Source organism: Gossypium raimondii, chromosome 3, assembly GCF_025698545.1.
Source record: "Gossypium raimondii isolate GPD5lz chromosome 3, ASM2569854v1, whole genome shotgun sequence".
NCBI classification, from domain to species: domain Eukaryota; kingdom Viridiplantae; phylum Streptophyta; class Magnoliopsida; order Malvales; family Malvaceae; genus Gossypium; species Gossypium raimondii.
The window spans coordinates 10,531,990-10,544,812 of NC_068567.1; the positions used below are offsets into that span (position 1 = coordinate 10,531,990).

General features: G+C 33.6%; 1 protein-coding gene across 1 annotated transcript; it reads right to left on the reverse strand.

Moving 5' to 3' along the window:
• Nucleotides 1-1,520: 1,520 nt before the first annotated feature.
• On the reverse strand, nucleotides 1,521-12,181 carry LOC105797135 (wall-associated receptor kinase 5). Its single transcript, XM_012627066.2, is given in 11 exon segments — nucleotides 1,521-2,695; nucleotides 2,804-2,980; nucleotides 3,083-3,977; nucleotides 4,075-4,136; nucleotides 5,037-5,174; nucleotides 6,406-6,504; nucleotides 6,507-6,681; nucleotides 9,902-10,344; nucleotides 10,347-10,604; nucleotides 10,712-10,792; nucleotides 12,034-12,181. Coding segments are annotated over 11 exon segments (3,651 nt in total).
• Nucleotides 12,182-12,823: the final 642 nt, after the last annotated feature.

Sequence of the window (12,823 nt, forward strand, 5' to 3'; positions counted from 1 at the left end):
AACTTATAACACTCAGATTTAATATACCTTTTCTTCTTGTAGAAGTTACAAGTTTTACCTCTTTTTGAAGACTTCGATCTACCCTTAGATTTACCGCGAGGATTTCGTTCCTGTGTCCTTTCACGATCATCATCAGCATTCCAATCTTGTCTTCTACGAACAATGAGACCCTCTCCCTGAGAGCCGATTTTAACCACAAGATGTTTCATCTTATCATACGAGGTTAAAGAATCAAAACCTCATCAACTGTAAGAGACTCGCGACTATATAAAATCGTATCTCTAAAGGTTGAATAAGACGGGGGCAACGAACAAAGTAGAATCAACCCTAAATCTTCCTTAGCATACTAAACCTCCATGGCCTCCAAGTTTGAGAGAATTTCTTTAAGCACTGTTAAGTGTTCGTGCACAGACACACCTTCCTCCAAACGATGAGCATAAAAACGTTGCTTCATATGCAGCTTGCTAGTTAGAGTTTTTGATATACATATTTGTTCCAACCTCTTCCATAATCCAGCAGTGGTCTTCTCCTTCATCACATCCCGTAAAATTTCGTTAGACAAATGCAGATGTAACTATGTTAATGCCTTTCGATTCTTGTGCTTTTTCTCTTCCTCCATTAATGTTGAAGGCATCTTATCTACCCTTGGTAGGGCTTCCTCTAAGTCCATCAGTGTAAGAACTGCCAGCATCTTTTTCTGCCACAACGTGAATCTGGTGTTGCGATCCAATAGTGGAATTTCATACTTCAAAGACGTCATTACCGTGATTAAAATGAACAACCCGAAAGCTCTGATACCAATTTGTTAAAAATAGAACATCGATAATGATAATGTATCACAAAGAAAAAGAGAGAAAAATAAAGAACACATAGATTTTACATGAAAACCCTTTCGAAAAAAACCACGGACAAAGGAGAAGATAATTCACTATGTCGAATTCGAAAATTACAAGAAGAGTAGACTATGTCTATTTATAAGCTTGTAAAACTATATTCTAATAGGAGTGTAGTAAGATTAAAACACCTTATTCTAATCAATATCAAATAGATGGATAAGGCTTAAAAACCTTATTCTAAAATAAAATAAAAGAAGTATAGTTCTATAGGATTTTACTTTGTTTTATTTTACCACCGTATTTTATTTAAATAAAGATTTGGGTCACTTAATTCTAACACTACATATGCAACAAAGTGTTAAAAAAAAGCAGTTGTTTTTTTAGTGCATTTGTTACAAAATCTTTAGATCATGAACACTTTTACTTTGTTAGTCGGAATTGAGGTGAGTGTACTCATTTCTTCATATATGTGAAGAATCATAATCTCGTCATTATGTCAGTATATACATGTTTAACATAGGTATTTTTAGGAAAATAATATCACAAAGAAAATGGAGGTTACAACCAAAGCTATGACAAACAAGTTAGGATAGTTTATAAGTTTATAGATCCTTTCATAAAGATGAGAAGCCGTTAAAGGGAACCCTGTTAGTGAAGAAGAACAAACAAACATTTGCAACATTGTTATCGCCCTTGCAATATAATTTGTTGTCTACCGCTGTCATAGTCTGACGGACTGCCATCATTACCTTGAGCATTTGCACTTGAGGGTTCACTAAGCAAATACTTGGTCTCTTTCGATTCATCTTTCAGCCATGGATGCTTTGGATTTGATCTTAGACCCTCCAGTTCCATTGTAACTTCCTTCATTGAAGGCCTCTCTTCTCCTCTAACTCTTAAGCACTTGTTTGCCAACATGGCAACTTCCTTTATCTGTGTAGTGTTTCCTTCAACAAGCACTTGATGATCAATAATTTCGAATAATTGGTCCTTCTTCAATGCAGAAACGAAATGCATTGCTAGATTCCGTTCTTCTTCCGGCATTTGAAAACAAAGTGCCTTTCTCTTGGTCAGTAACTCCGCAAGGACTACTCCGAAGCTGTACACGTCGCTCTTTTCAGTTAACTGGCTTGATTGAAAGTACTCTGGATCTAAGTAACCAAGTGTCCCTTGTACCAGTGTGGTTAACTGTGTTTGATCCAAAGGAACTAACCTCGAAGCTCCGAAATCTGACACTTTTGCAGTGTAATGTTCATCTAAGAGAATGTTGGTAGACTTAACATCTCTATGAATAATGGGAGGATAAGCAGCTGAGTGCAGATACGAGAGTGCTCCAGCTGTTTCAGCTGCAATTCTCAACCTACATTCCCAAGACAAATACCCTTTGCCCGAACAATGTAGGCTTTGATGAAGGGTACCATTGGATATAAATTCGTAAACCAACAAAGGGACTTCGGTCTCTAAACAACATCCCAAGAGCTTCACAACATTTCTATGGTTAACCTGAGAAAGAACAATGACTTCATTAACAAACTGTTCAACCTGACTGTGATCTGCAATCATGGATTTTTTAATGGCAACAACCCTGTTGTCTTGCAATATTCCTTTATAAACTGTCCCATGACCTCCTTTTCCGAGAATTCTAGTTTCATGGAAGTTGTTTGTGGCCTTTTTCAGCTCTTCTGAAGTGAATATTTTAGCTGAAACAGACCCTTTAAGCTTTGAAAATTCTTGTTGTAAGATAATTCCACCATTTTGTAGGAAGAAATTTTCTCTTTGCCTGATAAGCTTTCTTTGCCAAAGTCCCCAGTATATCCAAGAAATGCTCAATACGAACACTAAAAGGCTTATACTCACACCTAGTTTAACATGAAACAGGGTAACAAATTGAACTATTTTTATTGAATCTTTAGAACCCAGAAATATTTTTACAATAAAAGTATAATAGTATAAATTGATGTTTTTACCTAGACCAATGTGAACAAAAGGAAAGCCGTCAGGTGCATCCACAGGACTGCAACCAGTTCCATTTCTTTTGCCATCACCTTCATAACCACCTTTACAAATGCATTTGAAACTTCCTGGTAAATTGCTGCATATGGCATTTTTATGGCAGGGACTCCAAATCTTGCACTCATTGATATCTACAAAATGAAAAATCAATTAACAAGCAAAAAACCGAGTTGCAGACTTGCAGCATCTATTTAAATCCGATCTTGATTGACGGCAGATATTAAAAGACATACCTAGGCAACCTTCTGGGAGGTATGGATTCCCATAGAAACCGTCTGGACACTTGCAAAGATAGCCTGAACCAGTGTCAGGTTCGTGACACTCGCTCCGATGACATGCGTAATTTGACGGATTCTTAGCAGCTTCGACACACGTCTCGTTGCTTACAACCCAATCAAGGGACACTGGAAACTTGTAATCCTCAGATATATACTGAACATAACCCGAAGAGAACCGAAATTGACTTTCTTCAACAATAAAAGCATAGCTGCAAGGATTAAAATCCGACACATTGACATGGCGGTTAAAGCTATAAGCTACCACATCAATGGTTTTCAACCCATCAGGAATCTGTATCTGGCAACATCCGAATCCCGAACAAGATCCATCAACCAAGTCTTCGAACCGATTACATAAGGACATACACCCGGCTCTATAACTTTTGTTTCCGACAAATCCATAAAGGTAAGCGTAAGTGTCGCATCCAATTGCAGTAAACTTGTTTCGGGTATTTGAGACATTGTAAATCGAAAAGGGAGACAAGGATATTATCTGCCGGATCGTCATCACAGGGAGCCGAGGAGCACTATAACAATCTCGAGCAACTGTGGTTAAGATTTGCAACTGACCTTCCATGGTGATATCGGTGACAATGAAATCAGTGTATGCTAAGTAGGCTTTGAATGAGTCGGCTGTTTCAGTGCACTTGATATAAAAGTTCTTGTTTAGATAACAGCCTTCCATTGTGCCAAATGGGTATGGGATAGTTAAATCTCCACAATGAGTAGGACAGCCATTTTTGGCGAACACTTGAGCTCTTGTCGCTGGTATAAAAGTTACCGCCATTACCAACAGTACGAGGATGTTTGGAGATAATCTCGTATGTGAATCCATTACTGTCTCTCTTTCCTAAACCTGACACCGAAAGTTAGATTAAAAGAGGAAAAATATATATTAATTCTTTGGAGAATACGTATGAATCCCGGCTTTGTATCATCTGGGTTACCTCTAGTTGAGTTTGTCTATTGGTTTTGAAGCATGGGATTATGTCTGAGTCCAGAAAAAGGTCTAAAACAAACACAAATGAATAAACAAGCAAATGAAGCAAACACTAGTTGGTAAAAATGGAAGACTCATTTCACGAACCATGGTGATTTTCCTTTTGTTTTTGTTATAGTTTTCCACTTTTCTTTGGTTACTTCACCTTTGTGTTTGATGTGTCTGTTTTTGTTTGATTGTTTCTGGCTGCTGCCGGCTTTACAACAAAGCTATTAATGCGTGTTAATTAATAAATTAACCAGAAATCCCACAATTGGTGGGCTACTAATCAAATTAAAATAGTTTTAGTAATTCAACTAATTTGAATGTAGTGATTATGTATTTAAAGGTTTGTTTTACAGTTAAATTCACTTTTAAACTTTAATTTATATATTTAAATAAATTCTAATTAAATAATTTTTATATAGTACCATTATAATTCAAATTCAAATTATTTTTGAGAAAATATCACCAAAAACTGAAATACATCATTTGGATACAAATATAAAATGAATGATATTTGATGCTTCAAAGATGTAAGTCTCATGCACCATTAATGTATAATAAAATAATACATCATCATTAAATTAAATAAAATACTAATAATTTTATTTAAATATAATTAAATATTAATCATAATTATTATAAATAAATATTAATAATTCTGGAATTTAGCCCTTGAGAAAATATAAAAAAATTACGGAATTTGTGATTATTTTAATTAATGATATAAACTATATAGGGATAAAAGTTCAAGAAAAATTCCCTATCCCAAAAGTGACCAAAGATCGGTGCAGATTAGTTGCTCTAAATGCAGACAAACAACGAATTAAGTAACTATAAACAGGTCCAAAACCAAAATCAAGACTAGAAAAGATAACAAAAACACAGTTTATTGTCTGGTGTTCTGCTAAACAACCATTTATGTACTTGTATAAATAGAAAAAATAGGTGTTTCCTCTTGATTTACTTTAACTTCAGCCCATGGATGTCTGTTCCTCACTCTTAAACCCTCCAGCTCTATTGCAACTTCCTTCATTGTCGGTCTTTTTCTACTTTAGTTGGGTTCTTGTCTAAGGCTGTGTTTAGTAATACTTTTTAGAAGCATATTTGATATGAAAAATACTTTTGAAATAAAAGGAGAATGCTAAATAAGTTATTTTAACTGAAATTTTTAGTTTTTTAAAAGTATTTTTGAATATAAAAAAAACTAAAATTTTTAGTTTTCTTCTTCCAAAAGCATTTTTAATGCTTAATTATTTTTCATCTCTCCAACAACATAGTATTTTCGCTTTTCTTATTCTCCGTGTTTAATTACAAATGTGTTAAAATCATTAATTAAAAATAGAAAAGAATTTTTTGAATAAAAATATTTTTAGAATAATACAAATGTGTTAATATATAATTACAAATATTTATTTGTTATATTTAAATATTTAAAATATAATTTATATCTTCTAATTCAATTTATAAATAATTAATATTTGTTACTTAAAATATTTAAAATTTATATTTCATATATCAAAATATTAACAACAAGTTGTAATAAATTATTTTTATATTCTAACTAAAATATAATAATATTAACTAATTTGAACATGATTTAAATGCATATTTGTTACTTTATAATACCATGTCTTAAATGGACATTTTATTTCTCAAAACAATTTTTGACAACAATACTAAATACTCAAATATTAAACTAAACTTTTTAAAAGTACTTCTCAAAAGTACTTTTCCACACCACTTTTTAAAAGTAATGTTAAACTAGCCCTAAGAAAGAAAAGATAGACAAATCAAATTTTAGCAATCAAAAGTGACTCGCTATATTTCCATTTTTTGAATACATACTTTACATGCAAAATACAACTTTAAATAAGAAACACCAACTACAACTTGACAAGTTGGCAGATCTAAATACATGGAATCTACTCATTGGTTGATTTCTATCTAATCAACATCGCTTACATTAAACTATCAGATTAAAAAAATAAAATAATCTAACAACTTTACAAAACAAGTTGACAACTTGTTAGCTTGTAACAAAAGCTTCAGGGTAGTTGGTGGTTAGACTGTCTGCCATTCTGTCTTACACTTAGACTGTCCGTCACATTGGCTTGTTTTTCCACTCTTGGACTGTCCGACATATTTGGATTGTCCGTCACTCTTAGACTTTCCACCATTCTGTTCACGAAAGTCTATCTGCTCAATAGTCCACCATCTAATAGTTTTCCATTCTCCTGGTGTTTAACTTGTTGGCCAGATATGTGACTTGTTGCATGAATGACCATCTCACAACAACCTTTCACTCTTAAACACCTCTTTGCTAATTCATAAACCTCTTTAATCTGCTCAATATCTCTTTCTTTCGCCACTTTATCATCTAGAATCTGAACAATCGATCATCTCTCAATGATTTAAGAAAATAGTTGACTAAATTTCTTTCTTCTTCAGGGACGTCAAAGGAAAGTGCTTTTTTGTCGGTTAATAGCTCGACAAGGACGACACCAAAGCTATAAACATCACTTTTCTCATTTATTTGGCTTGTTTGCAAGTATTTGGGGTTTAAATATTTGTTAGAGTTTTTAAGCCAAGAAGAACATTAAGCAAAAACAGATAACAAAGCTGCAAGAAGCCTGAAACAATTTACTTGCTCACAAACATGCAACAAGGAATGAAAAACAGATTTTCATTGCAAACAACAAAGCATTTCATGTTTTTTTTAATAGTCAATCAACTTATCAAACACAACTAACCCCACTAACCAGCCTAGTAACTTGTGAAACATTGCTTGTACACTAAAACAAGCCAACTAAAAAAATTCTTCATTACCTGAACACATAAAGCTGTCATCAAGCTTGTTCATTTTCAACTAAGCAAAATTACATTGCAACCAAAACAGAAAACTTGTTAATGTAGCATGCACATGAGCTGCAGCATGCATACAAGTATGCACTCAACAAAATCATTTTAGCAGAATGGTTGGCCATTTTTCAACACTCCTCTTTGGCCTCTATGTTGCAAACACCAATCGTTTTTCTCAATTGTTCAAACCAAGCATCAAATAAAGTTTTCCTCTCCTGCACAGCCTTGGCAAGCATTCAAACCAAGCTTCAAATGGAGTCTTTTCTGTTGGAACGTCAGTACCCCTATGACGCAGCAGAAAAAATAAAACTTCCGGCGATCCTAACCATGGATCCATGTGTGAGGAACGAATCGGGGTGAAAAAGGGTTTCGAAATTACTGATTGGTGATTCTGAGTAGACAGTGATGCCTCGACAACGAGTAATCTAGTCTGCTATCGAATCTAGCCACAATCTATCGTGACCCCGGCCTCTACATAATCCACCCTGTTGACAATAAATGGAAAGAATCCCAAAACCTATTTTTGAGAAGATTTTGCTTTGACGTCTACTAGACACACCAAGCAAAGAAAAACGAGATTTTATATCCCTTTTTAGGGTTTTTTAAAATTAAATAAATATATCAACATTTTTTTAAACCAAAAATTATAATTACATTAATTATAATAATGATTTCAGTAAACTATATATTTATTTGAATTTATATACTAACCAAATTCATGTTCATTATGCGTACAACAACCTTCTACATATAATGTGTTCGATATTTGATTACCCAATTAAATTAATTCTATAATTAATTTAATTCAAGCGATAACCAAAAACAATACCAACTATGTTTTATTCCGTTCATTTCAACTATAGGGTGTGACCCTATTGGTTCTTGTAACGTTAGCAGTAATACTAGAACGATTCCAATGTTACAAACAATGAATGGCACCTAGCAATACATCATTGCTACCTAAGTCACAAGGAATCATGATTCGACATAACCTTTTATTATTAACCTTTCATGCAATAATCCTTAAGTCCTTTATCTCTGGATTGGACACAAGTCATGGAATAGTCACACTTGCATAGTCCACTCCATGTTCCTTGATATCTTAAGTAGACTATGATATACAAATAAGTATGACATCTCATATCAGCTTATTTGAGCATGGCCATGCATTTCTAATCTCACTCAATCAAGTGGCCTAAGATATTACTACCATTATGTAGGAGGGACTTATCCTATATCGACCAACCATATCCCTCTACACAGATTGTGGTATATCCAACATCAGCCTTTATAGAACAACCAGTTACGGTGTACATTTGACTGTATCAAAATACACAACTCACGATGTTGGGATTATGATGATCTCAAGTCTGAGGATCATATACATATTAATCATTATGAGTAATGTTGTGACAATTACATAATAATCCAAGAAACATACTCATAACGGGTCAGTCCAATATGTTGTTCTCTAACACACATATTCATGCATCGATCTTGACATTCCATATCAATGACAACTCTTTATCAGCAATCAACTACATGTTAGTCTTAATGCATTATTTTTGTCCTAGCCAACAATAATACTTGACTAAGGACCTTTTAAGAATAATCATATTATTCTCAGGACATTACTATAAAACAGTTTATTTATGCACACAGAAAAGAAACTGAAATAATAATGGTAACGCCTTATATTAATAAACATGATAAATCAAGTATGTTATTACAACCATCTCATGATTGATCTTTGGGCATACTCTAATATTTTCCTCCTTCACAACCTTGGTTGGCAATCTGATCAACAAATACACTCAGGTATTCACAATCTTAGCCCAAAAATTGTTTGACAGCTTGGCTTCAAATAATGAGCATCTTGTTCATTACAGTCCTATTTCTTCTTACACATACTCTGTTTTGCTGTGGAATGTAAATGTTGGTGAGCTACTAAGGACAGACTAAAGCAATTTATGTCTTCTTAACAAGCAGCCCTAAAACTGACAGGCTCTAGTAGCTTCTGTCTTTCTTAACAAGCAGCAGAAACAAAATCAATGGCCCTAAAATATGATAGGCTCTTGATACCAATTGTTTGAGTTTTTAAGCCAAGAAGAATAAAGAACAAAAATAGAGGACAAAGCAACAAGAAACATGAAACAATTTACTTGCTCATAAACATGCAACAAGAAGTGAAAAATAGATTTTCATTGCAATCAACAAAGCATTACATGTTTTTTTTATAGTCAATCAACTTAGCAAACACAACTAACCCCACTAATCAACCTAGTAACTTTTGTGTTTAGTATGACTCCTATTTCAGTCAAATTTGAGAAAATAATCTTCCAGTTAAACTCTGTTTATTTGTTTCAATCAAACTCTGATTAGCCTAGATTATTTTATTATTTAACCTATGAATTTAGCCTATAAATAGGCTCTTTTACAACCTTAGAAAATACACTAAACACTTTTTGAGAATTTTGTGATTATGTTTTGAGGGTTCTTTGTTTTCAGGTTTTAAGGTTTAATTTTTATCTCCATCTTTGTACTCTTTGTTCTTTTGCCATTATAGTAAAATTATCTTTGCCAGTGGTTTTTTATCCTATTTGGAGGGGTTTTTCCAAGTTAAATTTTTGTGTTCAATTTGTCAATTTCTTCTTCTTTTTTTTACTTGTTCGTTGCTTAATCGGATCGATCCCCAACATTGTGAAACATTGCTTGTACATTAAAACAAGCCAACTAAACAAGTTATTCATTCCCTAAACACATAAACCTATCATCAAGCTTGTTCATTTTCAACTAAGCAAAATCACATTTCAACTAAAACATAATACTTGTTAATGCAGCATGCATACGACCTACAACATGCATACAAACTGTATACACTCAAAAAAAATCATTTTAGCAACATGGTTGGCCATTTTTCAACAATATCTCAATGTTCCTTACACCAGTGTTGTTAGTTGAGTTTAATGTAGTGGCACTAATCGAGATGCTCCGAAATCTAAAACTTTTGCAGTATAATTGTCGTCCCGAAGGATGTTTGTAGGCTTCATATCTCTATGAATTATTGGTGTCAAAGCTGCATAGTGTAAATATGATAGCACTTGCGCTGATTACGTAGCTACCCTTAACCGAATTTCCCAAGAAATCGAAGAAGCTTTTTCTTCAATGTGGATGTGTTCTTACACTATGCCATTAGAAACAAATTCATAAACCAACAAGGGGACCTCAGTCTCCCAGCAACAACCTAAAAGTTTTACCACATTTCTATGGTTTATTTGGGAGAGAATGATAACCTCATTGATGAACTGATTAATTTGGCTTTGATCAACAATTTTAGATTTCTTGATGGCTACCTTTGTGTTATTCTTCAGATACCTTTGTAAATTGTGTCGAAGCCTCCCTTCCCAAGAATGTGGCTCTCATCATAGTTTTTGGTTATGTTCTTAAGCTCTTCTACACTGAAGATCCTGACGGTTTCGATTGATACTTATTGTTCATTTAGTTCTTGTTGTAATAGTAAGCCACCATTTCTCTGAAAGAATTTCTTTTTCATGTTGAATAGCTTTCTTTTCTTGCGTATGACGAACAACCATAAAGAACCCACAATAGCAACCAGTACACTTAAGCCGATAGCTACACTAAACAACATCTAAAACATTATATATGATCTTAACACTATATGCTGGAGAACACAGTTTCGTTGTCAATATTTATGTATAAAAGCTAAAACGAACACCTACCAGTTGAGATTTGTATGACATTTACTACATTTGGTATGCAGCCAGTTCCATCTTTTTTGCCATCCCCATGACCTGATAAGCTATAAAATTAACATATTTTAATCTCATTCTTAATGCGTTTTTGGATGATTAATTATACAAATTAGTGAATTTGATGCTCCTAATCCTTTAAATTCATGTTTTTATACTTAGGACAGAATTTAGGAGTAAAAGGAGAGAAAAATGAGCCAAAATTAGATAAACAGAGTTTTTTCAGGATCCACACAGTTTGGCCACACGCTCATATGAGGCACACGCCTATGTGTCAGCCCGTGTCGATTTTGTACCCTGCTTCTCATATACACAGACAAACCTAATTTTTAGGCTTTTTGAGCATTGTAAATTCTATAAATACTAATTAGAAGAAGACCTAAGGGGCACTCAAAGAAGATTGAAGAAAACACTCAAAGAACGCCATCAGAATCAACTCGGAAGCAGATCTCCCTCGAGATCGAAGATCTCTATTTAATTTATTTAGAAGTTTTTTTTAGTTTCTTTATGTCTTGTAGTTATCCTAACTTTGAGATGCTTCAATTTAGGATTATGAACTAAATTCTCTTGATACCTAGGGAGGATGAAACTACGATGAATAATAGTATTTGATTTTTGATTTACATGATAAATATTTATTTCTTGTTTTCAATTATGTATGCTTAATTCTTGTTTTAATATTTCTGCAATATTAATTTATGTTTAATATGCTTATTTTAGTGGAGCAAAAGTCCATGTTTAAAAGTAGATCTATCTTGAGTGGAGTTGCATACAATCCTAGAAATAGGACGACATAAATCTACCCGATTAGAGTCAAATCTAATAGGGGAATCCATAGATCGAGTTAATGCGACAATAGGAGTTTTAATTAGAAAGAGATTTGAATTAATCAACCTAGAGTCAGTTGTTCTTACTCTAAAAAAGGATATTAACATAATTTAGGGATTTCTACGGATCAAGACACAAGTGAATAAATCATTTAATTCAAATTCATAATAATAGGTAAAGTCTAGGTGGATTCTTTCCTGGGTATTGTCTATCTCATTGGTTATCTTCAATTATTTTCCTATGTCATTCTCTGTTGCGTTCTTAGTTAAATTCGTTTAGTAATTTTAGGTTAAAAACAATCACTCCAATTTGTTAGCTAAATAATAGAAAAACGGTAATTGTTAGTACTTTTAGTCCTCGTGGATACGATATTCCCTACTCACTATAACTATACTATTGTTCGATAGGTGCGCTTGCCTTAGTCGTATTTGTAGTTAATTCAATAACCATCAAAATCTTTCCAGATGAACAAGTATAATTTCCCAACGTATTAACGCAATTCCTTTCAGAAACACAATTGTGGAAGCTTAAATTTTTGTACTCATCAATAATTGAAATCATTAAAAGAAACTGGTAATCCCAAAATAGCAAAACAGGAGCAGATAAAGCCATGACGAAAATGGTAATGTGAGCATAAGATAGATATACCTTAGCAACCATTGAGTAGATATGACCAAACCTAATTTTAGGATCATAGCATATGCTATTTAGTTTACAAGTATATTCAGGTTTATGCTCAATTGCATTGCAACGTTCAGTTCCAATCGCCCAATCAAACACCAAAGGAATAGATTCTACGTTCACCAACTCATCAAAACTTTTATAGCTAAAACTGAACTCTCATTAGCAACAAAGGCGTAGCTACAAGGATTGAAGTCTCACACATTTGTATGATTGTTGAAGCTTGTTACTAATACGTTATGATTCTTGAGTCCACTAGGAATGAAGATCTGGTAGCGTCCTATACCGGAGCAAGAACCATCAAGGGGATGTGTCCTTTTTGTCATAATATGACATGTAGCCCGTATAATATTTAGTATTAGTACCCTCACGTTCATCTATAATAGTGGCGCAAGTGTCGTAGCCAACAACAGTGAACTTATTTTTAGGCTTTGAGATAGTGAACATGGAATCCCGCAACCAAGAGTATTACCGTTCCATATTTCTATGAAAGGCGTCATAACAAACCCTAGCTACATATGCAAGAATTCCAGCTGACCTTCAAGCGTTATGTCGGTGATAAACAAGTTACCA